Raw genomic sequence first — 27977 nt, 5'->3', positions numbered from 1 at the left:
AATGGGAAAAGTTATCGCGAAACTCTTTTCATCATTCGCTCTACCCCTCCCCCTCCTGGTCGATTTACTGATTTCGGTAGCGAATAAAATCTCAAGTGTGCCAGATTGCAGCGGGATAGCTGCTGCTTCGTGCACGAGCTCCCTTTCATTCCAATTTCATCGCCTCGAAAATTGCATTTGCGCCCTCGCAAAATGTGAATTTATTGCTATTTAAATTTTTATATCGATTCACGCTCCAAACTGTGTCAGCATGCCTCCCCTGTAGAGTGCTTTCAAGAGCTACAAACAAAACTGAGAAGATGTAAATCTCGATTTTCCATAATATAAGGCAAAAGGTAAATGGTCTGTAAGCATGCAAGAATTTTAATTGGGTTAATCGGGGTCTGCTGATTACGTAGTGACCTTAAAATGACGAACAAAACAAAGAAAAAATCTTGATAAGCTTCAGCTTATTATTAGTTCAGAGCTTCGCGTATAACGATATAAAAAATAATAAAACTCTATGGCAAATATTGGTGAACAACTGCAAATAAATTTACTCTGCAGTTACGTCATTGTTCAACTTGAATAAAATCAAGTTAAAGGACAGATAAAGAAATCGCCTTAGATATTTTTTCCTGGTGGGAATTCGTTTTTTTAATATTTTAACATTTTAGAAAATGTTCTTTTAATAGAACTATTAAAAGAATTGCAGCATTTGCACGATCATGACCCAATGTGTTTTAAACACTTGACAGTAGCTGTCCCACATAACTTTTAAAACAAAATTGAGCTGCAGCAAATTTGGAATCACGAAATCTTGAGTAAACTCAGCCACTCAACTCCCTCCAGCAAAAGTCACGAGCCCTCACAATCAGTTTCATCCAATATATTTTGAAGCAATTTGAAAGAGTTAATCAAAGAAAAAAATATTTCCCAGTTATTGGGATGGAATTCTGTGCGACAGAATATTGCAAAAATAGGCACCTGATGATTTTGCATGAATGCTGCAGTTAAGTTTATTCGCAAAATGTATGGAAAACATTCCCGTGAGTAAATTCATTATCCAGTCATTTCGCTGATGGGATTTAGGTCCAAAGCATTTAACTCGCTTCTTTCAAACCGTGCAGCAGGTAACCTTATCCTGACTGTACGCAATTTCCACGACCATTTCGCGAGTGACGAAAGACAAATAACAGACGAAAATGTGCAGTGCGCGCAACGCGGTGCGGCGGAATTTCATTTCTGCTCAGTGCTTGGCAGCGAGAGAAATGTGCGAGTTGTCGTCGCGCGCATTGTTTTCACAGGCTTTAATCATAACGACGGGGACGAAATACTACAGCGGTGCGGTGCGGTGCGTTGGTTGCTACAATGACACGGCGCCAGACCCGGAATGGAAACAAACTGGAATGGAAGAAAGAACCGCTCGACGCACACTCCTCGCGCACGCTGCTTGTGTAAATTTCCTGCCTTTTCAACCCTTTCGAGTGGAAGGCGGGCGGAAAAAAGAAAGCAAGGCGCGCGCAGCTGATAATAATTGCTGACGAGCCGCGTAACAAGCACCACTTCAGCATCAGCGCGTTGCATCCTCGAGAAACGCTGTGTTTGGCGCATTTTTTTATTCACATTTTTCAGATCTGGTGCCAGTGGAGCGAGAGCCCGCTTGGCCTGCTCGCTCGCTCGCTCTCTCGCTTGGGGCGGATCTTTAATGAGACGCGTGGATTGCGTTTTGCTCTTTTTCTTGACCTTTCAATGCTGCATGTCTGCGCTCGATGCTACACCACCCGGCTGACTTTTAATAAGCTGCGTGACTGCGCATATATTCGCACGTAAGCCAACTTTCGACGGTTTACATTATTTTTTGCTGCTTTGGAAGGAGCGAATATTAAATTAAAAGCAGGAAACCATTAAATCGAGTTACATGCGGCGTTGTTTGGGGCAGCACGGTCAACGTTTACAAAATGTTTCTGCGTTTCGATGCCAGAAAACAGGCAACTCTATTTCATGGCCGCAACTTCCTTACCGCAGAGGTTTGTTTAGTTCCACGAGCGCATGCTTATTTTGGCTTCCCATTCAACCGGCTCGTTCAAACCTTGCAAAAGCTTAGAACAAAGCTTGGACCATTTAGTGGCAGACTTGCCTGTTTCAAAGACCTTTATGACAGCGCGTAATTTTATTAACAAAACAATGATATTTCATTAGGGCTGGGATATTGCTTTACAGCTAAAAGATAGGCAACTGTTACGCTTGATGTTGATTTTACCTTTATAAATTGTTTAGCTGTATGGGATAGGAGAATACACTTAAAAAAATTGTATTACAATACAGTTATAATGCTGTTCAGATGAATGGGAGAAAGCGAATTTTAATTTCTGAGGTCTGAATAATTTTCATAAACTTATCAAGCCTCAATCAATTTGTTTCAAAACTCGACAAGCCGGTTTAAACCCGTTTTTCCAGCATAATGTGGCTGTTTTTTCCAATTTTTAATATGTAATAATGATTTTTCCTCAAAATAAATTGTCAAATAAAACAAAATTGGATTTTCACGCGGTTAGTAAATTTAATTTTAAAAATATATTTTTATATACAAAAATGAGGACTGATAAAAAATAGTTTAAAAATATTGATTATCCCTGCTTAAAGGAACCTTTGCCGAGCTCTGTTGTAAATCACATTAATTATAAATACAACACAAAAAACACGAATTTTTCTGTGTTACTCCTATCGCTCGGAGAATTTTAAAGAGAGATAAGTATGTCGAATGCAAGAAAGGGTAAAAAGACTTGGAATGAACAATTATATCACATATTTTGAAAGGAAATCCGTGTATTTTCCTGATATAGTTCTTTGACCGCAGCCGTATTTTCCTTTGACGAGTTGTCCGTTATCTGACATTGAAATGGACGAAAACACTGTCACGTTTGACATTGTGACATGGAGTGCCGGTATCAGCTGTCCGGAGCACACTTCTATTTTCACGAACTGACCTACATCAACGGCCCAGGATTGGATTAATTAAAAAGCGGCCGGGCAGCGTGCTGAGGTCGTTTAAGCGTGAAAACGTCGTGAGCCAAAAATTTCTAACGAGAGCGGTGATTGTTATCAAACACGGAGCAAGCGCACACTTCCAGGAAACGCAAGTCAACCTTTGCCATGCTTGCTTTCTCCTTTCATCGAGCAGCAGCGAGTGAACGTGCTGAGTAAAATGATTTGCGAAAACACTCCGGCCGGTGATTTGCCAAAGTCTGTCACTCGAGCAGAAAGGAAACACTCGCGGGGCCCAGGGGAAGGGGACATAAATTCGAAGACACTGACACTGCGAGGAGGAGGAGGAACGTACCCAACTCGGACTCGGCTTCCGGGTCCTCGAGGACGGTGTCCATGACGGCGGCGGCTGGGCGGGGGTGGCTAGCGTCGTCGGGGGTGTCCGCGGGGGCGGGCCGTCGCCATGCCGTGCTCCAGCGGGGCTGACTGACTGAACCGGAGACCGGAGAGAGAGAGCTAGGTGCAGTGCCAGAGGTCAGGCCGGCCCGTTTGCCGCAGCGCTGCGCGCGGCCCAGCTGCCAGCATCGCACTGCCCGAGCGATCGACGCGCCCGCCGACGCCGGCGCCCCTCCACTCCACTCGGGCAGGCAGCTTGCTTGGCAGCCGCACGCACCGCCCGCCGCTGCCGCCGCCACGGGCCCCGGCAGCCTCCAATTGACCCGCCACGCTGAGCACTCGCACGCGGGCCGCCCCCGCACACGCCAGGGTGCATCTGATTTCCACCCGCCGTGATTAATGCGACCACTTTAATCGCGGCCCGCGAGAAATTTACAGCCGAGAGATGAGTGCTGTGCATTATTTGTGTGCGTTCCTCGACTGTGGTGCGATAATTTCTCCCCTGAACTCGCGTTATCAGAGAAGCTCTTTCAATTAGTTACGGAGACCGGTGTTGCTAAGTGCGCAGCCCAATTTGATACAAAAACAAGTAAAATGTTTCTTTGGCACAGTAAACAGATATACGGTTGGTTCGAAATAAACAAATTTATCATTCTGATGGTATGTGTCCTCAGAGGCCTTGATTTTTAAATTGAATGCAGAGAATGTTGACGAGTTGAAGGTAAGTTCTAACTAACATTTCAAATTTTAATGGGATAAATTTGAAATTTCCAATAAATAGTCTCAATTTAGGATAATTATACACAATATTTTAGGAACAGAATGAAACATATAAATATACATCAACAATAATCCCTGAAGTTTAAAAAATGTGTATTCTGAGACAATTTATAAGTAAAATTTTTGAGGAAACGTGCAAAAAACACTCGAAAACGAAAGTGCTAAGCGCTCGATCGTTAACTATAAAAAGGGCTCAACTGAAAATGGTCGTATATATCATCAGTCCAAAACAATTGGCATGTTTGTTCTTAGCTCACAGAGACGCAGAATCAAGGCACTCAAAGGGGAACGTATAAGTTGAAAAAAGAAATCAAGCAACGCAACAAACACAAATATTAGTTGCCTTTGTAAGGAGCGAGGAAATTTGATTACTAAAACGAGCATTCCTTTGCCTTTTCTACAAATATGACTCAGATTTCCTCAGCAATTGAGAGTCCTCAGAAGGAAACAGGAAAATTGTAATATGTTTCGCTTTAACTGTAACTAACAAATTTAAATCTTCAATATTCGTGAAGGGAAGAGTTTAAATTAGGACTCCGTTTATAACCAAGTTATTAAGTTATTTCTTGCTAAAACAATGGCAATGAAAAGCTTATTAAGAAAGAGTCTGCATTTGATTTTATTTACTTGTGCAATCAACTTAAAAAATACTTATTAATTTTAACAAAAAATATTTCTAAGATAAGAAAAAAATGTTGCTGTCAGAGAAGTTCCTTAGATGTGCACTCCGAAAGTCGTAAACAAGAGTCGTGTTTCCCTCGAGAATTGACATGGTGAAATAATTACATGCAAATGGAAAGACGCGACATCTTGCAAGTGCATACTTTCATCTGTTCTGCTGTTCTGCCGGCGGGGTCGAGTCAAAACTTCACTCGGAAGCATTCCAGGGTGCACACGAGCCCAGGGCGGATTTTCTTTTTATTCCACCCACCCAATTGCTGGCGCGCATTATGCATTCATTCATTCGGAATTCTCACGCGCGGCATTAAAGAGTTAAGAGCAGACCCGTGTAACCTCCAACCTTTGCGAGCGCTGGCAGTGCTGGAGCCCACAGCCCACGAGCAAACAGCAGCGCGCGTTATTATTCGGCTCGGGAGATTATGGCACACCTGCTCTGCTGAATCGGGTGTGCAAATCCTGCTAAACTGTCGGCGCTGCTGATTAGCCCCAACCATTGCAGCAGCCGTCCCGTAATCAGCATGCATTGTTTTCTGCAGTTCTCTATCCGCGAGAAAGTGCATTAACTTCTCGCCTTCTCAAACAAAATAGAAAAAATAAAATTGTAACTGTCATATAATCTCATTTTTTTAAATAACAATCGTATGAAAAAGGGGAAGTTTAAATCTTAATGAAAATTCCTTGAATACAAATTATATTGGATAGTAAACAGATCGCATCGGGGAAGATCTCAGAAAAGCGAGTGCTTTCACAAAATCCGTTTTTTTTTATTGACGCAAGTAAATATTATCCCAATAGCTGTTGTACTTTTTCCTCCCAGCAGAATGTTTTTCCGTCTCCTGGTTGACAAGCAGAGAGCGAAATGGAAACTGGTTTTGCCTCGCGTAGAGCGTGTGCATGAACTCAGCTCGCGGCGGCCGAAAGACTGTGTGTCACTGTAGGGCGGAAAGCGGTTCAAACGCTTCAATTTGACTCTCAGGCAAACATGACATGTGAAAATAACAAGCTGGTTGAGTCTTGCAAAACGAGTATCGAAAGATTATTTAGGAGATTCGTTAGGTTGGTATTTTCTTTGTCAAATATGTACATGCAAGGCGCTAAATCAATACCCATATTTTCTTTCCTCATTTTCCTGTGTGTTTGTGATGCAAAAGCTGCTCTGGCGAGGCACATTTATATTAATAAGGAAACGGAGTTTTTGTGTAATGTGGAAAACTGGAAAATCACAGGGCGAGAGGTGAGTAATGTAATTAATTGGAATTTTGCACCCTTTGCGAAGCGGGGCAAGGCGTGAATTTTTTATGTCATTTCGATTGATTCCCTTCAAGTAGGAACAGCGACTAATTAATTCACTGGCTCGTGCTAGGAGAACACGCTTTAATGAAAGCAAATTCGCCTCCGGGGTAAACACATCGGCAGACAGAAAAAAACGGGCGGCGCGACAACAAGCGGCTGCTTTGCGTCCTATCTTTTTCGATGCCCCGCTTGCTTTGTTCCACCGCAGTGCAAAGCATCCAATTTGCGTTTAATTAAAAATTATTTTAGCATCAGGAATGGCTCTCAACACGGCCGGCTGAGCGCACGAGAAAGCGAGCCAGCCAGCCAACGGCCTCTCGGCACCGACTTTTAATTAAATTCTGCGGAATGCGAAAATCGATGAAATATCTCATCGCAAACGTAAGAAGAGCGCGGGCCGATTCCGCCGCCCCGAGGCCTGTCCGCCCGCCCGCCCACCCACCCCTGCCACGGCCGCCACCGCAAAACGGGTTATTGAATTACGTTGCAATACGCCGACCGGAGCGTGTTGCTGATAGCATACGCGCGTACATACTGTAGCGCTCATGTAAAGCAGAAAAGGCCTGTCCGACGCTCATCATCCGGCGGCGGCGGCTACAGGGGCCGTTGTCATCCTTTGCGTGGCCGGCCAGAATTATTGATAACCGCACGCGCCATGCGGCCATCCGATTCGGTCTCCGGTTTGTTTTACCAATAATAATAGGCTGCACTCCCTCTGTTTTAAGCACGTTTGTGCCAGAGAGGACGGCTCTTTTCATAGCCAGCCATTCGCTCAATGGAACGACCATCGTTGTTGCTGCGAAACGCGAATTTTAACGAGGTGTATTTTGTCCACTGCAAGTTAGAGGGGAACGGTGCTGACGGTTTATTTTAATCGCTCAGCAGGCAGTATCTACAACGCTTTGCTGAACTCTGAATACTATACTGTCATGCCTGTCCATTGTTTCGAACGTACTGTAGGTAAAATTCCATTGTGGCAAATTACAAAACGCTTAATCAACGCAAACAATGAATAAAAGTCGCCTATAGAATGATTTATCCTATTATTTATTTATTCAGGTGTATAAAATGCTGATTTAACACGGTGCGATTCCGCTTCATATCTATTTGATTAAAACGTTTATTGTGAAAATTAAAAGAATTAAATTTTGCTGTCATTGTTTACGAATAAAATAACAATAAATTCAGAATGAGCCTGTCTCATTAAAAATTTGAATGATATTTAGTATTTAGAACATAAAAATAAATAGTTTTTAGAATGAAAGAGCCAAAATTAGATCTCAATTTGCAAATATTATATTTTGAAACACTCGATACAAAATATATTTTTGAATTCCTATTTCCAAACGTTTGCAGTTTTCCTAACCTGCTCTGAGATTATTTGGAAATATTCATATTTTAGAATATGAAAAAAAACTGTCAACTTGAGAGCATACTAATTATATTAATTTCTAAACACAAATAAAATATTCATTCCCATTTGTTCCACTTATTTTACCATCCCTCAACGATTTAATTTTGGCCTTATTGTAACGATCACAGCCCAATCCCAAGGTGACATTGAAATCAAGGAGAACCTGCCACAAACCAAATCAGCAGTAGCGAATCTGCAAATGAATTGGCCCGAGCGTCTCGGAAACGCGATCCGAGACCAAGTTCTCGCTCAATTTCTGCACGCGGCCGAGTGTAAGAAATGCAGAGTGTCAGCCGCGCGAACGAGATCATCTGCTGGGGTCGATCAGTGTGACCACGCGGCGGCGACGTATTCCCGGTCTAAATGCATGGGTGTGTAACTGTGTATGTGTAGCGCTGCCAGCCTGTCGGGGAAATGGGATATCGGCCGGGAAAATTGGTTTTTGTACTCACTGATGGTGTATCCGTAGATGTCCTCCTGCTCCGGATCAGCAGCAATCTCTTCAGCTGTTCGTTTGACATTTCCAGCACTGGATCTCATAATCTGTAAGTGACACACACGCGCGTTCAGTTGACAACGAGACATTCATTCGACGCTCGCAGAACAGAACAGAAGAGAGATGGAGACGTTGGGCGTGAGAAAATGCGAAACGTGTATGTTAGTTTGTTTCTTGCTACTTTTCCACACCAGCTGCGATTCGCGCGGCACCTGTTTGCCTCTTTTCCCGACTCACTCCCGATGTCTGCTTTTGTATTTATTAAAATTTGTATGTGTGCGCGGAAAGTTGGAGAAGCCGTCGGCTTACAGAGACAGTTAGCGAAATGGGAGAGTGCATATTGATTTGGTCGGCGGGAAAGACTTGGTTCTGCTGCAGCCATGCATCAAAACTTAACTGCTTGCAAGATAAACTTGCAGATGGAAAAAATCGCCTCAGCTGGCTGACACAGATTCGATAAACGGCCTGGCAAAATGGCTCTGGAAGCGGACAGGCTGCTCGCTGCCGGGAAAATGAGTTATTGGAATGGAAATAACTGCAAGCTGTCAGATATTAACATTCTTGTAATATACGACGCGATTAAAAGCCAAGCTTTTATAAGACAGTATACGATTGCTTGCGGAATTTCCTTTAATGGAGACGTTTAAGCGGTTTATATCTTGGCACTGGAATTCGCACTGGTTGCAGAAAATCTTTACCGGGAAGTTCTGAGGACGTTCGTATCTTTCATCCTGATGGGAATTAAAAATTAATTAATGAAAGAAACTTTGTAGGCCAAGTGGGAGAGGAATTCAATAATTTTCTACATTAAAGAAAAATGCGATCCAATTCGAGAAAATACGCACGGCTTTGACACCATAACTGCGGGCAAGTTCGCAAGTTGCAAATCTTATCAAACTTTTCGCGACGGTTACAAAAACCCACTTTTTCCTCCATCATTGGCACACGTGCGGGTTCGTTTCTTTTTTATACTTCGCAATTTTGAAGCGCGTAAAAGCACAGCAGAAGGGCGCATTTGCGGAGCGAGAAACGACTTCTTCTTCCTTGGCAGCAGCAAGAATTTCGCGAGCCTTTCTTTCCGCGCAAACCCAGCGCGAGTAGCCCGATTTTCCAGCGCACCTCGTCATCCATCTTTACCACCCGAGCTTGCTCTGCGGGCCTCGATAAAAAGTTATAAATGTGAGTGCGGGAGCGAGCGAGCGAGCGCTACTGCAAAATTTACGATGACAGACGAGTCAGTCAGTCGGTGGGTAAATAAAAGGTCTGGCTGCGCTCAGATAGCAGCGCGGGCTTTCTTCCTAGCTCTTCGTTTTCACTGGCCGTGTGTTTACTCTGCAAATGTGCCCGCGTCTTGCCCCGCACAGTGGCTCAAAGGTAAATAAAGGAGCAGAATAAGTTTACCGGCACGTCGCATTGTTTTGCGGCAGCCTGATTACAGCGATAACCTGCCTCCAGAGTTAGCACATAACAGAGAACGGAGGTATTATAAAAAAACTAAATGTTTTTATTTCCCGGCTCTTTGAAAGTTTTAAATACTTAATTAGTAGGAAACAAGATTAGCTAATGACGATCGAAGAAAACAATTGAGCTATTTTAGTCCGGGGGTTTAGTTTACCCCAATTTGTATTTCTATCACGTGTAATGGGACATGATTTTTTGAAAATTATACTTGCTTGAGATTATTTAAATTTATGGAAATGCGGTATGGTGCATTGGGAAAATTCCCTCAAAATGCGTGCTTCAAACATTTCCTTTAACATGTAAAAAGAGAAGACAAGCTATAAAAGATTCGGATTTACTCAGACCGTGTCAGTTTTTCAACAAGTTTGTGAACAAGTGAAATCAGGCTAAAGAAGAGTTAGCGCCAGCGTGGAAAGGAAAGGCGTGCTTTTGTTACCCGAAAAGCAAGCAGGAATTAATTTTCTTTGGACTTGCTCTGCGGGTTGTCTACAGAACAACACCACATTGTGTGTTGAAACAGTGGTCTTCCAATAGAAAAAGGCAAGAAGTGGAGGTCAATTGTACAGGCTTTACACATAGTTTGATTCTCACTGGCTAAATCCAGATTTATTATATCTTTAATTTAATAAATAAATATAAACTGAACCACTGAAAGAACAACTTTTAAATTTTCCTTAAATATAATCTGCCTCTATTGATTTATTTATATATTTTTTTTAATTTGTGTACCCCAATTTTCCGCAGACTTTAATTAACTCTGGAGGATTTTTTCACATATTAGCTCCTGCTGGTTCTTTAGCCTACTTTTGAAATAATCGAAATAAGGTGAAGACAAATCATATGATGCGAAACTCACGCTGTCATGATCAGAGGATCTCATTTTAACTCAAATTGGTTACGAACGCCAGCCAGAAATACCGTATAAACCAATGCGAACGTAATAACTCACGTGTCGAACGGCTCATATTCCCGTTTGGCAGGCTTAAAGCATCGGCGAATTGTGTCTGCAAATAAAAGCTTCGCCGGCAGCAATGAGCGGCAACAGAATTGCCAGCTTAGCCTTTGTTCTATTGTTTGAGAGGAGCAATCATTTGCAGACAAACACAAACCGGGCCGCCGCTCCGCAATTAGCGATCTACAACCGAGGCGTAATTAGTGCAATCCTGGCCGATTTGCACAAGTGAGAAGGGGGCGACGGGAGGAGGAAGACGGCATCTTGCTTGATTGTACTCGTGGGTGATTAAATTGAATCAGACGCGCATTGGAACGCGAAGGGAATCGCGCTCACTGTCAGTAACGGCTTCTCCTTGTCAGACTTTTGCATCCGCCCTCTCGTCTACTGTACAGTATTATCATTATTAGAAGTGTTATGAGAGTGAGCTGGAGTGGAGAGGAATCCTGCTGTCGTCACGCGAATATTTGCAAACAAGTGCCAGCGATTAGTCACGCCGGGTGGAAAGTTTGCGGACAGACCCGCCTGTGTTTTAGCCTAATGTGTTTTCATTCGCTGGGCAAAGAGCCGAGAGCGCAACTTTATCTGCCGGCTCGTCGATCAAGTGGACCAAACATTTTCTTGTGGACGCTGAAACGATTGTTTGAATGTATAGATTTTTGTCTGCGTGTGCGTTCAGACTAATATGGATTTATTTCATGGTTGTTTACGCTCTACGAGGACGCTATTTTATGTTTCTAGTATAAAGGCATTAATTTCTAACTTACATTCATGAAAAAGTCTCAATGAAATAGAGACGTGAGGATGTCAATTTACACATGAGAAAAATGAATTTAATGAGCAACGCAAAGGCTGAGATCAGTAATTCATGCAAAATGTCTATGACATTTTATCCGATAGAAGATAGGCAACCTGCGTGACTTCTGTGTATTATTATTGCATACGTGAATCTTCTCTCGTGATTTTATAAATTTGTAAAATTAGCAGATTAAGATTTTAATAATAAATCTACTGCACAAGTTTTGCGTTGCTCATTTCTCATTTCAAACAACATAAGTTTTTTACCCCGCACGTTAGGGGAATGAAAAGTATTAAATTTTCATCATACCAAGAGAAAATAACTCTGACGAGCAATCTCAATAGGATTGAGATAGAAAAACAGATATCTAACAGATAATGAAACAGCCACGAGTAAATATAAAAATTCCAAGTAAAAAACCTATGAACACACACCACAAGCGGCAATAAGACGGTCTCCTGGCTGAAAAAGGGCTATGGATGAGCCGCAGTGAAGAATCCAATTTGGCACACGAGAAGAAAAATAAGACGCGAACGTAAAAAGGAAAGAAAAAAACCAGCAGGTTTTTATGTTTGTGAGCGAGGCTGATTGGTTTTGATGGATTACCTTTTTCTAAAGCAGAGTTGAAGGGGTGTAGGGGCGATGCGGTAAAAATAGGACGAGCTCTCTGCTGACGCGATGTCAGGAGGGTTGCAGCCACCCTAGCAGTACCTGACACACGCACCTGGCTATCATTTTGATTGACTCGCAAGCTGCAGCTATATAGCAAAATAATACACCACAACGGACTTAGTTTGAGACAACGGATTGTTCAGTTAGGCGTGTCACACCAGGTCTGGTTTGGCAAAGTCCGAGGGCAACAAAAAATGTATATGTATATGCACAAAACGATAAAAGGTAGAGAGATGTTTAAATACGTACTCCAATCAATGAATGTATACAAGATATATAGAGATACTCTACGGTGAAAATACAAAATTAACAGAGAGTAATCAAGTGCAGCCAATGGCGTGTAGCAGGTCACTTTGGTGCTGGCAATAAATATGGGGGCAAAAAACGGGGACAAAAACTTTCCTCTGCGGCCTCCACCTTTTTTCTACATACAAAGCTTTTCAGGGGTTTGCTCTGGAGTGCAGTTTTTGTTTGGTCTTGTTCTGGTATTATATCCACAAACTATTTTTTGCAGGTAAACTCTGGATTTTAGTTTACACACATGCGACAGTTTGGTTTTTGGTCCACTTTTTATTATTTTATTTTTGACGACTATGTATGTTCAATGTGTACGTTTATTGAGTGTAAAAGGTAAGATATCATGTGAAACGCCCTGAAATCCTGATATTATTTGACGAGAAATGTACAGATATTACATTGAGCAGACTTTAATAACACTGAGATTAAAGACACCAAAATTTGATTGTAAACATTTGAAACTAAATTTAGATTTTTTAGCTATAATGAAACTGTAACAATAACAGCCTCAGATTTGGGGATGGGAACACAGAGTGCAAGAATTTGAGTTGCCAACATGTTGGATGGTGCTTAGAATTCAGTCTCGTAGCAAAAGAGGTAATTAAAAACGTAGATTTTGTTTTAACTTTTTTATTTTAAATTTTCGTATTAAGTTCTGAATGGACTGATTGAATTTCATGAATTAGATCTCCTGAATCAGTTTTGTGCTACTTTTAGGACTGCGTCGGATAGTGATCTAGTTTTCCCAGACTGAAAAATATTCATGCGGGGATCAATGCCATCGCCAAAGCATCAAGATCACAAAAAAGAGTAAACAGCAAAAATAAATGAGTAAAATCCATTCTTAGAATCTGCTCGTTAAAAATTTTAATCTGCTCTAACGAACACTAAGAGCCAGATTTCTAACTACCATGCCACTTAGTTTCGTTCGGCTTGACAGATGACACAGGGATCTACACGAAAGTGACTGACCTCCTCTCCCCCTTTCGTGGTGGTTCGACCTTCCATGTCTCTCGTGTCCTCATCATCTGAACTTTCGTCACTTGAGTACTTCTTTTCTGCTTTCTTGGGGGCTTCCGGCTTGCTGGGTGCGGGCGCAGCATTTTCGTTTCCCACTGATTCGCTAACATGGTTCTGGCCTTGCTTCGCCAGGTCGTCAATGCCCTCCTGAGAATGGTCAGAAAAAGAGGTGTAAAAAATTTTGAAGTCAGGGAAAAAGGGAAAATTAAAAAAAAATAAAGTTTAAAAACTAATATCCACATCAAAAATAAGGCGAGATGAAAAAGTGCAGAAAACGATTAATGCATTCAAGATTATACCTGAATCAACTCAGGCAGCGGAGTTACCGACATAGGTACTTCAGGAGGGATACTTTTTTCCCTGAATCCAAGAGGCGTGGCCGAGGTGGACGGACCGCCTAAGCTCTCCGTCTCACTGTCCATGGTCTAAATGGGAATAGAGAGATGGAAGTGGCAATGAATAATGAACCAATGTCTACAAACACCAAGTACATGAATCTCACTACAAAAGTACAATTCGCCATCTGCTAAGACACTCACCCATTGGATCAATGATTGCACAAGGAACCTGACAGGGTTCCCTGCGGCTCTGATAACTTCAACTGCCCTTTCATGGCTGGCCGTCCGGAGGTTAACGTCGTCCACCTCCAAAATGCGGTCGCCTGTCTTGAGCTCTCCAGTCCTGCCAGCGGGACTATTAGGCAGCACGTTCTTGATGAAAATTCCGGATATGGCAGAGCCACTATCTGGGCCTGCACTGTATAAGTCCACCTTAGAGTAAAATAGAAGGTTCATGTTAGTGATTGCTCGCGGTAGTAATGTGGAATTATCAAAACAAGCCAATAAAACGTACACATTTGTTTGTTTCATTCAAAATTTCCTAGTTAAACAGATTTAAATTGAAAAAATGTTGCGATTGCAGAGAAGTTTTAAAAATTAGCTGCCTCATTTCTTGGAATTTTTATTTATCTTTCTCTTTAACGTGACCAATTTTTAATAGTAAAATTTTAAAATGTTACCTTTCCACCGACAATGCTGATGCCAAGGCTAGTGTTTGGCTCTCTTGGCACTTCAACAAGACGTTCGGGACCCCAATGCTTAGCCATGTTGGGCCCTGGTTTTCCTGCCGCCGAAGTCTGGGTAATTGTCATTTTAGGCTTGCGCTCCTCGGGCAACCGACTTGCTGCCGGGCCAACAGGTGCAGAAATCTCAACGCTTTGAATCCTCGGCAAGTCGTCACTTCCAATCAAAATCTCGGTTCGTGATCTGCTTCTTGGCCTCGGGTTTGGAGGCGGTAATGGCACCTGCAAGTGTCAATTTAGTTTTAATTTACAAATTCATACTATTCAAGGTGAATAAACTGATTTTACGAAAATAAATTGTTTATCGACATGCCTGAAATATTATGGCGTGTTGTAGATCTTTTTTTGGCAATTAATTCATTTGGAAAATTATGATTTTTGTATGGAAAGCAACCAAGCTGATTTAAAAATTTTGACTAAATATTCAATAGTTTTACCGACCGATAAATATCAGACTTTAACGGAGAAATGCATCATTCTGACGGTGACTTTGACTGTGCAGATGCCGTTAATCTAATTAAAAATTATTGTTGGTACATGAAACGTCACATTCAGCTTGTTATGTATTAATTCATGGTCGATTCACTGATAACCTTTTAACCTTTTGTCACTTAACAGTAGCAAAAAAATATATACATGCAGCGCTACGAGCTGTAGTGAAACCAGAAAATCAATTACCAAAGAAAATATTTTGTAGATTTTAAAGTTCGATATTTGAGTTTCTTTTCAAAACAAAACGGCTAGTCGGCTACTATTAAAACTATTATATTTATATTTTTAGGAAAATATTCCAGAAGGCTTGGAGTAGATAAGGTTTTTCAACCTGAGGGGGTAGAGACGTGGGCGGTGGCGGCGGCGGCGGTGCGCCGTGGTCAACGCTGATCACAGTCACGCACTCCTTGGCGTCAGTCTTGTCCTCTTGCTCCTCCTCTAGAGCGCCTTCAGTCCGGCTGAGAGGGCGTTCTTCATCATTTGAAGGGTTTTCCTCCTCTTCCGACTGCGGCTGCGGCGGCGGAGGCGGCGGAACCGTGGGAGGGCTGTGAGGACAGCAACAATGCCGTTTTATTATTAGTCACACGCAAAATCGCGGTTTAATTTCGTGCCAGCCGACGTAGGACAGACGCACACAACGGGGGTCAATCTGCGCACGGTTTTGATTGATTAAACACTGGGCGGGAGCACGGGGGCGATGCGGAATTAACGCCCATCCTCATTAAGAGTCTTGTCAAACACAAAAGCCCTCGCAAAATTGGGCAGAGGGATGAAAGGGCTTGGTCAGGCTAAGGGAGTTTTCTAGGTTTTTCAAATAAGAGAATATGACCGCTTGTAGGTGAATGAACATGCGGCGGAATGCCTGCCTAGAGGCACAAATATTAAAGAAGACCTACAATGCAGACGAGACTGTATGAAAAAATTCAGTCGATGCAAAGGTTTACAATATACATAAAATTAAGGACGACGACGAACGTAGCGAGCGGGCAGGTTTCACTGGTTGCTGGCCGGGAGAGTAAGGGACAAATAATGCTCTTACCGATAGTAGTTTGGAAAGATCCTTTTAATTTGAGAACGGAGATTTAATATTTAATTTATAAAACAATTGAAATGGTTACATTTAAATATAATAAACACTTTTAATTAGAATTGTGGGGCCAAATAACTGCTTAAAATTAGATTAATAATTCCAAAAAAGATTTTACAATGGCTACTCCTATATGTGAAAATGATTGTAGAAAAAATGGGATCAGAAAACTAATTTTAGGCTTGCAACGTTGGAAAGTAAAATATGCCTTTTAATCAACCTGTTTACAAAATGAATAATAAACTCTATTTTTTTAAACTGTTGATTAAATAAAAATCAATTCATTCAATGGTTTCAATGAATCCTAGGTTGCAAACTATTTTTAATGAAAGATTATTTATAAGACATCAAAATTACTAAAATTTTAAAAATCCCACACATGATCATTCTAACAACAATTATTTATAAGCATCACTACTAAATCCACTACCTGACCTAATCCTAAATATTTAAGCTTATATCGAGTTTGTTTATAATATTTGTCGAATTACGTTTAGCGAAAAATTGGGCATACCTTGGTGAGATCAACGATTGATGCTGTGTGACGGAAGGCAGCTGAGGTGGCACTGTTTTGCTGCTGGGCAGACCGGCGGCGGCAGGTGCGAAGGGGATGGGGTGGCAGTCTGCAGAGGGGCTGAATTCCACCAAGGGCGGTGCAGGCACAAACGTGACACTGAAAGCACACATGTGCCGCCTGTTCAGTCCGCCTGTATGTGCGGGGCTTCTTTTCTGAATTTATCGCCTCGCCTCGCTGAGCAAGCGAACGAGCAAGCGAACGAACGAATGGCATGGCATACTTTTATCGCGCGCTCCATGTTTCCCTATCAACCGATTTTCTATCACTCTCGCGCGTGCAACTCTTACATAGAAGTGCAATTATTGCTGATAAAAGTGTCAGTTCGATACTTTTATGTGTACCTTGACGCCCTTCCTTTGCTCGTTGCGCAAGGCCAAGCCGGCCAATTGATCATCATGCGTCGGCCGTACGTGAAAAGTTGGCTAGCCCCCCTGAAAAAGCTAAAATAATGATCCTTCGCACTGCCTCGGTTTCATCAGCCTGGCTTTTTGTTCACTGGCATTAAGGCACGAGACGGCTTTCCGCTGCGCCTCAATTAATCTCGGCCTGTCGTCTGATAATCTGGCCTTATTACATTTTTTCACAACGGATGGATTTTCAGGCTTCGTTACTTTCCGTTAAAAAGCTTATTTGCGAGTTGAAAGAGTCGTTATTTGCATGGTTCGCACGGGAAATCTTGTTTGCGGTGGTTACAATTTTAAGACATTTAAAAACGGGCAAAGATTATCTGGATTACCAAAAGAAGAGTTACTAATGAGGAATAAGCTGCTAGATTTTATTTTATTTGCCATACGAGAACATTATTTGCTCGTTCCATTTTTATAATATTTTGAAAATCTTGGCCCAAATTGATGCATGTAATAAGAAATAAAAACCAGGGCCATTTTCACGTCCATACCCGCCATTACTTTAAAATTCAATGGGATTAGTCTAGGGTAAAATTAGTATTTTTTCTCTTGTTTTTACACAGCTTCTACGTTATTTTTAAACATAAAGGATTTTTGAATGTGTTAGGGGAAAGCACCAAATACTGTGGGAAAACGCACGTGTTCAGACTAAAATGACGCGAGAAACGATATCGAATCAGGCTTTATTATGGGTCATAATTTAATTTAGTCAAAAACAATGAAATTGCACCCCAATAACTGCTTAAGGGGAAATACTTTCTGCTATAACATCAGTCTGCTGCTTGTTATCGAATTTATCAATTTAGATTGTCAAGATACAACTAGAATAGATAACCCTTGTGACGGATAAAATGGCAAATAAAGGATTCAATTACAAGTCACAAGGTTTCAGCAAATCAATACAAACTGTTGATAAATGTAAAATAATGGTATTCATATGTTTTCTTGAGAACAAATTTCCGCTCGACGTTTGCTACATAGTGGAAATTGAATAACATACTTTTCATTCTCGTTATATAATTAAACTCTAGCAGTTTCGGCGAAAACGGTCCGCCCTATTTCATGAGCATGCCGCAGCCGGCTCCACAAGACGAAATAGAATTATATGTTTTCTCTGCTACACACAAAATAAAATGAAGCCATAAGATATTTATTTTTGTTAGGTTTGCGCTATTATCCTCCGTACTTCCTTAGGCCCATAAAAAATATAGTAAAAGCTAAAAATCCTCACCTAACTTCAGTTGAAAGGAGGGCAGCTCTGCGGAGGATGGCGCTGGTCTGCGCTTGGCTGACCCTGCGCAGGTTCTCGTTGTTGATTGCCAACAACTCAGTGCCAGTTTTGAGCGATCCGTGCCTGTCAGCGGCGCCGCCTGGCAGCACGGCGCTGACGAGGGCGCCGCCAAAGAGGCCCGCCTCAGCCTCGACGGCGATGCCGAGCGGCTCCAGAGGCGCCTTTGGCAAGCGGACCGTCATCTCGACTGCCGTCACCGGGGTCAACTCCTCCACATGCGGCTCTTTCTGCGACTCAGGCTCCTTCGCCGCAGGGGCGCTCTCAAGTGGCTGCTCGACCTCGGGCAGGTCACTTGAATTTACCACCTTGGGCATCTTTTTCATTGCCTCAACCTGAACAGGAAATTGAATACGTGGGTAAGATCACTGCCATCAATAAAATGTGTGCAGCCATCAGTTTTGATAAGATAAAATTCTGAGTAAAAACAACAAATATGCATATTCCAACAGAAACGTTGTTTGTTTGTGTATTTTTTTCAAATTTTAAAATCCTATTTAGTATTCTTTTAACTTTTGGGAAAAAGTTGTATTTGTGATGTTAATTTCAAGTGTTGCTCAATGCTTTTATTGGTTACATTAATACTCTTATGTGTATATTAATGGAGAATAAATAACGAAATAATTAACTGCCATTATTTGTGTCAAGTAGTGCCTGATTTTAATCAATCATTTATATGTAAAAGCTCAAATTGCGAACTAATTTAATTTTTAGAATATAAACATAAAATAAAATTAAGGCCAACAGTTGAATATGTATTATTTGCACAATTTTTTAATTTCCTATTTTTTTATTTTTAAAATCAAACACATTTTGTCAAGTGGAAAAAGGATGTTTTGTATTTTTTACAGGTGTTACTTTCATCGCAGTAATTTTCTTTGTTCCCTCGCTAACTGACCTGTTCCACTTCAGTGAGGCTCGACTCTTCCTCTTCATCGACAGAAATTCCATCAATATTGGGCACCTGCTGCTCAAGAAACTGCAACTTCTCGGAGAGGAGTACTTCAACCGCTGCCTGCGATATGTCTTGTTTGGAAATTTTTGGGGAATGTGGTGCCGGATCCTGCTTGGAGTGCAAAAAAAGCATTTTGTCAATTCCTGCCCTGCGCTACTGCCATGCAAATTCCTACTTTGTGAACGGGGGACGGTCCCTTTTGTGCTTTTGTTTTGTGTTTTCATTTTTAAGCAAAATAAAAACAAAAGAAGCATCGCAAAATATCGTAATGAAAAGACAGAGGAAAGAAGGAATCCCCGTTCTACTCTTATTATCTCGTTCTGGAAATTTGCAAGCTTTTGGGCTTCGTCCTCACCGATTGGTCCTCAAGTCCGAGGGAAACGTCTCCGCTGCAACTACTCAAAACGGAGCGCGCGTCTACTGTGGCACTGCCGCCATTGCTAACAGGTACTTCGACCTCGTCCTGGTCAGGCAGGGGCTGGTCGTCGTTGAAAATCAGACCCTGCAACATCGATGGCCTGATTGCAGCGGCGTGTGTGGCTCAAATATTGCATGTCGCTCGAGCGAATTACATCTGCGAGTGAGAAAGGCGCTTGTCTAATGCTCGGCTAACACACAAAACAGCTCTCTCATCTAGCTCTCGGCAGCAGAGCGTACATTCGGATTCATAATGCGAAAGTTTGTATAGTTGAGCGGTCAAAGAGATGTGGGGAAGATAAAACAGTAGAAGAGAGATTACACACGAAAGCACGTATGAATTAAACTCAAGAGAGCTCAGGCCCGCTTTACACAGATGGGAGCCTTCTTTGTCTGGAATGCAATTTTCTGCACGGCGAAAAAGGGTACATGGCGCCTGAAATTCTGGGAAGCAAAATTAAATTCTTTCCCTTCACACGTATTATTCAGAGGCAAACTATTTCTCTCTTTTTTAGTTTGTTTGCTGTAGATGTAAGCCGTAAATATGGGTTAAACAAAGGCGTAAAACTACATACAAAGTTAATTTAATCAATCTAAAATTTAAAATAGCTCTACGCCATCTAGTTCTTTATATGAATGGACAGCACAGTGAAATTTCGAAAAGAATATAATTCTCAAATGATTTCTGTCTCACTTATCTAATTTTCTCTTTGCCACCCATCCTGATTAAGAGCTCCCATGGAGCGGAGTCATTCGTAAATATGTAGGCAGTTCTAGTAAAATTACGTAATCATTCCGGTCAAACTAATTTTTGAACCATGGGAAAAATATTAAAATTCGCGTTCAATTGAAAGCAATAGCTAACACAGATCTGCTGAATTCAATAATTTTTTTTTAAAAAAATAACCAAAAGCAGATTAAATCAGACGGTTTTTAACAATTTACCAAGAAAAAATAAAATAAAAATTATGTTCAAATCAGTAATTCATCCTCGTCAATCCTCGTTTGATTTTATTACAGCCTTCGTGTATTTTTATTTGTTATTTTTATTAAAAATGCATCTTACATCATTCAGAATTGCAAGTTTTTTTTGTATTGACTTGAAGCATGAACAAAAATTTTATTTAGTCCAAATCCGCCGGGAGAATCTCGCATTCCAGCCTTTTTGAGCCGAAGCAAATACAGGTAACGACTGCAACTCTAATTACGGGGCTCAACAGTTTGGAAGTGCAGAGCAAAAGTGAGAAGAGCGAGCGTTTGCTTCGAGTTTAGAGCCCTGCATTGAGAATCAAGCAGCAGTCATTCTTTTAGCATCGAATATTTTACTCATTGTCAGCCTGCTTTTGAATGCGACGGTGGTGCGGCGGGCGATGCTCGCTCGCTCGTCAGCAGCATACACATCTATATGAATCATATTTAACGGGCTTCGATGGTCGAATTCACGGCGCTCGCCTCATTTGTACGGGTTTATTTGCAAGGCTCGTGGGTTTCGAGCGAGCGGAGAATATTTAGATAGGGTGGCATAGAGAGAAGTAGTGGTGGTGGTGGTGCCGCCGAAATACAGGTGGGCGCGCAGGCACAGAGAAGAGCGGGGCTACACTCTCATTTTTCCAAAAATAATATTGTTTCGTCGTTGGTTGGATATTTATGCAAATGTATGTACACTGAACACGCAGGGGTGGAGGTTGCTCTGGTGGAGACAAACAAACCTGCTGCGTCTTCAGCACTCCGCTCCAGCTGCAGCCTGCTGCTTTGCAATGTGATCGCATGTTCGTCAGCAAAGCTTTAATTTGCCTTTGTGAGCCAGCCCAGCGACATTAATTCTAGGTTTGCATTCAATCCGAAGTAAACGAGCCCGACTGTTGAATATGCAGGAAAAATCAAAATTGGAGAGAACGTGTGATTTCTTTTTTTAATTTACAAAGTTTCTCATTTACTTCAGATTTTGAATGCTTCAAAACTTCCACATCCTGCCTTAAAGATTTATCACTGAATGGACCCATAGGAAGAGAAAATCTAGCCCTTTAGGAAGCCCCTGCACCTAGATTGAACCTGATGTTGCAAAATTCTGTCTTCTAAATGGAGATGTGGATTTAACAAAGCCATAATATGTATTATAAATGTTATTAGAAATCAGTGAAACAAAAAACAAACTTGAGAGAACTCAACAACGCCATGCGGTTAAAACTAATGTAAAATAAACGAGAAGAGGCAGTCAGCCGTCAATCCAGGCACTAAACCAGCGCAAAGTCATGTTGAGTTTCAATCAATCTAAAACTGCGGCATGCAGGTTTTGTATGGTACGATATTCGTCTTTTTGTCCTCTCATCAGACTAAGAACACAACTTTTGCCGAGAAGGAAGTGAAGAGAACGAAATAGAAACTAAAACTTAGTATGGAAATCAACAAATAAAACTAAACCAAACTCTCGTGTCTGATAAGAACGATGCGACAGTGAAAAGGTGTAGTCAGTTTAACAGCAAACCATTCTAGTCACTTTTTGTAAATAGCTTTTATTACTTGTCAATATAATTCAATGGTAATAATTATAATTAGGACCTCTTTCACAGAACATAATACTTTGACAATATCTTTCGTATAATAATCAATAAATGGAATGTACACTAGAAACTCGTTTTGATTATATGACCAATCAATCAACCAATAAGTAATTTACACAACAATTATCAAAATCAGCACTGTACATCTTCTTGGAAACACGTAAAATAAATAAAAATTGGTCAGAATGTTTCAACTTATTGATAAAATATATTACCAAAACTTTAAATCATAAAAGTTCAAAGAAATCACAGGGTAACCAAAATAATTCAAATTAACAGAAAAATTTATAAAGACTTCAACAAAAGGGGAATGACTTTTTAGAATCTTTTATCCATGCATAAGTACCTCGTATTTTTTTCGTTTTAGATATATTTAGAGTTAATCATTTTTTCTCTCGGGGGAAATTTTCTTGAACAATGTCTAGCACTAGATTTCTCAAAGGACTCCTGTCTGAAAGGTAGTTGAATTACCATCTAAGCTTACATGGAAATCACAAGAGGAGTGACTCTTTCAAGTGCAGAGTGCGTAAAAACTGAATTAGTAGAGTGAGTGGTGATTGGTAAATTTTAGAAACCAATTTGGTTCGGGGCGGAGGTGAACTGTCCTAATGAAATTGCAGTTTCATTCTAAATTGAATCTTGGTGACTGTTGGTATGAACGTATTTACAAGAGGTGCAACAGAAAAAGCATGTACATTTTCTTATGGATTGAACACAAATGTACAGAGCATCGTGGTCCCAATGTATTATGTACTCAGCAATCTTTTTATTGCGTGACTAAAACTCTTAGTCATCGAGTCAGAACTGAAGTTTGGTTTAAGTTTGCGAAGGATTGTGATTAATCGATTATTCAAACAAAACAAACAGGAGAGAAGGAGAGTGATCATGCCAACCTTCACCAAATTCAAATATAGACAGCTCTCAAACTGAAGCAAAATGCAACTAAATAAATAGAACAGCACAGAAAGTGGCTAAAGTGGTAGTAGTTGCCAACAAACCATGTAAAAACCGGATTATTCATTGAAACCTGGAATGCAGTAGTAGCAAAAAGTCGTAATAAGTGTGAGCAAAGTTGCTTTCGTTCCATCACCATGTCTACTACTGTACTTGAAAGTATTACAGTGCAACAAAATCTATAAATGTATGTTTCATCGTTGGAAAAAAGATTGCGAACAGTAAAAAGATAACATAACAAGAGTTGTCAAAAACAAAATAAAAAATAAAAACGTTACCTCAGATGTGTTATAAAGTGGAGTGTGTATTGCAAAGATTTTAGAATTGTTTCACAGGGCTTACAACATCAGAGGGGGTTAGAATTCAGCTGCTTCATCAGAGTCAAGGGAGGATGGAGTTAAAAATGTGTCTTTAAAACTGCGCGAATATTTAAATATAAAAAAGAAGGTAAGGTCAAGCTTTTATTTTATTTCATCAATCATTCTGCATTAGCAAAGACACCAAAAGTGCCAAAAGGTATCTACCAAACACAAACACAAGAAAAAAGTGAATTACTATCCTGCAATGATCTTTTAAACGCTCCCAACATATTTGAAGAAATCTAAATGCATAAAAAAGCGACATTATTCTCAGTTTGTAAATAAAAATGCAGACAAAAAATTCTTACTCAAGACCAACGGATAATGATGGATTCCTGAAAAAAAAAATGAATGAAAAAACGAATTGAGCGCAGTTTTAACGCCACATCCCCCTGACTCTGAATTAAATTCAAAAGCTCTCGGACTTGGTGAGAGCCGCGTTGGCAGCTGCCATGGCATCGTCAACCGACAGCCACATCTCGCCGTGACTGGTGTGGGTGGTTTTGGCAGAGGGAGGTGAGGTGCGGGGCATGGGAGTCGGGGGCAGAGGCGGGGGTGAAGGCAAGGTTCGCATGGGTCGCTGGTCCAGTGGAGGCTGATGTTGGGACTCACTGACCTGACTTGTCGGTGAGGAGCCACCGGTTGTATCCGGCAGGGGAAGCGGCTTGGCCACTCCGATGCGCACCACGCCGCGCGACGCGCCCTTTAAAGCTTGCACGGCCCGGTCGAGCGACGCGTTCTCCAGGCTCGTGTTGTTGACGAACAGCAGCCGGTCGCCTGGGATGAGCCGACCGTCCTGCTGTGCCACGCCGCCCGGCACCAGACTGCGGATCACGATGACAGTTTCCACCGGGTTCATCGGGTCCTGCGAAAAGCGACACGCGCTGCTCGTCATTTCTGGCTCCTAAATACCATGCAAGAGACGCAAAAAGCCAGAGAACACTTGAAAACAATTCCAAAACAAATCCTTTCTGTCCAAAGTAAAAAATGCAAGAAACTAATAAATTCCAAAAATCCTTAACGATTTTTTTTTTTTTGTAAATGGCAGATAATTTTGTTGGTCAAATTTCAGGAATCTTCCCATTGATTAATCACAAGTTATTAGCATTATAAAAGCCTGTCTAATCCAAGGTTATGAACTTTCCAAATATTTTAACCTAATAACCCATACCAATTATGAGATTTCAAAGCAGTTTTGTGATTGGGTAAATTCAGCTTCTGGCATTGAGATTTTAAAATTTTATTTTGGCATGTTTTTCCAAAGGTATATTTAAAATTTTATACAAATTTCGTTTTATTCAACTGGCTCAGAAAAAAAATCTGATTCTTGTAGGATTGCATCGTTAGCCTCTTATTAACTGGCAATCCAACATGCAAAACCAGAGTAAAAATCACTTGCCGGGCGTGGCCATTCAAAAGAGTAAAATAACAATCCAGAAATTCCAATCAAGAGCACAAAACACTTCATCAATAAGAATTACCTGATAGTCAAGGATGCTAAATCCAAGGCCCCGATCGCCCTTCACCAATTCAATGACTTGTGGCTCAGAGCTCCACATTGCCAGACCAGTGAGTGGTTCAAGAGAACGAGATTTCATGCGTGAAAAACTGTTTGAGTCTGTTCCCACGGTGGCTGAGGACGCCAACGAGCCATCAGATTTGGCCTTCACGAGCCGATCAGAGGCTGGGATTAAATTCTGAAGACTTCCACCCAAGATGCTCTGCAGAAGACAGAACACCGTGCGGTTAAAGTTGGTTGAAATAGATTTAAAAAGGACAGTAGCATGACATAGAGGTGGAATGACAGAATGACTCACCCTTGAGACAAAGGCTGCGCGATCTTGCGACGTGTCAATGACGCGTGCAGATTCACCTGGTTTCCTTGCGCAAACCATCCGAACATGCAGAGGCAGATCTTTTAGAATTGACACTACCTCCACGTGGTTCAGGCCTAGAAGTCTGCGGCCGTTAACCTGGAAAGCATTGCCCATCTGTGTTAAGTTTCTTACACCCTGACAGCCCAAATTTGTTAAATAACGCTAACCAATTAAATGCGTTAGCGGCTCACTTAAGCAGCAATTTTTTTAGGATCACATGAAAAAACGATATGTGGAAACTACTACATATAATTTTATTTATTTGCATCTCAGCACTTTCAGAAGTTCAGTCAAAACAATTTTTAAGAATTACAATTCCATAAGAGCAAGATGAATATTATTTTTTACTTTAAAATGTTAACGTTTAGTTTAGACTTCCAGTGAATTAGCTACAACACTGCCATTTATTGTCATTTGGAACATAGTACCTCGAGGAGTTCATCCCCACTCTTGAGCCGATTGTTTTTGCCGACTGGCCCGTCGGGCAGAATTGAGCGAATGTAATGGTGCGGTCGAACCTCCAGCCCGCCTTCAACATCAACGGTCCCTTCAAGGCTGATGCCGAGACCTCCACCTTCTCCCTTAGACAATTGAGCAACCTGGAAGACACAACTTGACGCTGGGATCACATCTAATGGGAGAGAACATACCACTATTTCGGCTTCTGTTCCCATGATTTGACTCCACTTGGCGATCAAAGCGTCTTCAACAGCCGGCGATATTTCTCCATCGAACTGTTGGTCTATCAGTTTCTCGACATTGGCCAGCGCTACTAAAGGATTGCTGGCTTCTACGGAGTTCAAATCCAGGCCTAAAGTAGATTCGTGGAGAAACATCGAGTCAATAGTGGTTCTTGACTCTCCGTCAGGCTCAATAATGGTTTCGGTCTCTGCTGCCTGCTCACAGAAACAAAATCAGTGCATGTGGACAACGCCAATTAGAGAAAATTCTCCACTCACTGAGCTAATTGGAACGTGTGGAAGCGACACAATGGAAGGCGAGTTGGGCGTTGTGGGTTTCTCCGAGTTAGCGATTGCTTGCTGCAGTTGTTCAAATTTGGGGCCGCGCAAGTAGCGCTCGAGCCGAAGGCAAACCAGCTGGCCAGTTGCCCTCAGCACCTCAACTGCCTGGTGATTGTTGAAGCCCTGCAAACTCTGGCCATCTACTTCAACGATGCGGTCGTTGACTTGGATTTTCCGGCACAAATCCGCCGCGCTGCCCTTGCTTATGCTCTTCACGAAAATTCCAGACAGCTCCTCTGAGAAATATTATGATAAAATATTCTTAACAATGATTATGAATATCGATTAAAAATTTATGGAAATCAGTAGGAAGGGGGCTGCTTAACTGCGTTATGTAAATGCAATTTGTAATATTAATAATTAATCGACGGTAAATTTGGAAACCTTTAAAAATATTTTTACTGTTTCATTTTTATTGAAATTAACGAGCATGATGGTAAAGCTAAAATTAACCATTAAACCATTTTTTTGGTTTATGACAACAAGATATATTTTCTATGGATTTTCAATCAATATAAGGAATCCTAGGTATGAATATTAAAATAACATTGGTAATATTTTAAGTGTTGTTTGTTACCCTTTTCACAGACGTAACCGGCGATGGTAATGCCGAGACCGTGAGAGTCTTTCTTTAGTTCAACCTCGAAGACATCCATTTCTGGGAGCGACTCTGACGAGTCTTCCGAGCCCAATAGGCCCATTGAAATATCTGGCAGCTGGCTGCCCACCACGTCCATCAGAGTTCCTGGCTGTGGCTGCAAATTGAAATGATATTCAGCGAGCTGAATCCCTTGGCTTAATTGCATTCTGCCCGCCAAGCAAAGAGGTCGCAATTACGTTGCCCAGATCAACCAGCACAAGAGTGCTTGAGCAAAGCACGGGAAAGGAAAAGAGGCCCTTGCAGAGAGATCAAAGAGCACAAAAGATTCTCATCAAAATAGTTGTGCCTCTCGCCTTGTTGACAAAAGAAACAAATTGCAAGCATTTGCCACGGTAATAGACTAAACCGCGGAATCAAACAAAGTTTGCTCTCTTCTCAGAGAGACTTGCCACATCAAGCAGAGTTTATTGAAAAAGTTGCTCTTTCGCGGCAATTTCCATTTAATTTCCCCTTACATGCAGCTCGATCTCGCCACCGTCGTGCGTCTGATTGTAAATGTAGAGCTCGCGGTTGTACTCGAGGTCAGAGGGCATGGTGGAAGTGGAAGAAATGGGTTTGCCGTAGCCGTTCTGGATGAGGTGTCGGTCCAGCTCCTCGGCGTCTCCCAGGATCTTAGTTGGCACGATCGGAGCGTGGCTACCAATGGCTTGGTAGTCGGGCGAGGTGGGCTCCACTGGCCGGGCAACAACCAGTCGCACGTGGGACCCGGATTGGCGCAGCACGGCCGCCACCTGTTCTGAACCCATTCCGCGCAGGTTGACTTCGCCGATCTGCAGAATGTGGTCGCCGCTCTGCAGTCGAGCATCCTAGGGCATCCATGCATGTTCGCTTAGTAAGACCCTGATAGCCTCGGTCCACAAATTTAAACGAATTTTGACCTTTTTGATTCGATTTGGACCCACCTTGGTCAGATAATTTGGAAGACAATTTTGCTAACATTGCTAGAGTTAAGGACTAGCATTATTTTGTGGTGGCCATTATAGACCCATGAAATCGTTACTAATGGCAGTT

General features: G+C 41.7%; 1 protein-coding gene across 16 annotated transcripts in view; it reads right to left on the bottom strand.

Annotated features, from left to right (window-relative positions):
- LOC135940050 (multiple PDZ domain protein-like) overlaps positions 1-27977 on the bottom strand; it is a 110964-nt gene that overhangs the window by 46264 nt on the left and 36723 nt on the right. For 9 of the 16 annotated variants that reach the window (XM_065484699.1, XM_065484707.1, XM_065484709.1 and 6 more), the window contains 19 exons: positions 27422-27772; positions 26883-27060; positions 26243-26541; positions 25934-26179; positions 25712-25882; positions 25224-25379; positions 24888-25127; positions 24023-24310; positions 19471-19617; positions 19059-19226; positions 18104-18495; positions 16403-16561; positions 15841-15861; positions 15133-15346; positions 14247-14531; positions 13768-13998; positions 13528-13653; positions 13181-13375; positions 7984-8074 (listed from right to left, as the gene is read on the bottom strand). In XM_065484699.1, the coding sequence (XP_065340771.1) occupies positions 7984-8074; positions 13181-13375; positions 13528-13653; positions 13768-13998; positions 14247-14531; positions 15133-15346; positions 15841-15861; positions 16403-16561; positions 18104-18495; positions 19059-19226; positions 19471-19617; positions 24023-24310; positions 24888-25127; positions 25224-25379; positions 25712-25882; positions 25934-26179; positions 26243-26541; positions 26883-27060; positions 27422-27772 (3958 nt within the window). The remainder of the gene's footprint in view (positions 1-7983; positions 8075-13180; positions 13376-13527; positions 13654-13767; positions 13999-14246; positions 14532-15132; positions 15347-15840; positions 15862-16402; positions 16562-18103; positions 18496-19058; positions 19227-19470; positions 19618-24022; positions 24311-24887; positions 25128-25223; positions 25380-25711; positions 25883-25933; positions 26180-26242; positions 26542-26882; positions 27061-27421; positions 27773-27977) is intronic. The other 7 variants (XM_065484700.1, XM_065484705.1, XM_065484706.1 and 4 more) reach the window with 7 other exon arrangements.

The sequence above is a fragment of the Cloeon dipterum genome, chromosome 3 (assembly GCF_949628265.1).
Source record: "Cloeon dipterum chromosome 3, ieCloDipt1.1, whole genome shotgun sequence".
Taxonomy (NCBI): domain Eukaryota; kingdom Metazoa; phylum Arthropoda; class Insecta; order Ephemeroptera; family Baetidae; genus Cloeon; species Cloeon dipterum.
The sequence above is the reverse complement of the archived record's forward strand: the minus strand, read 5'-3'. Positions and strand labels throughout refer to the sequence as shown.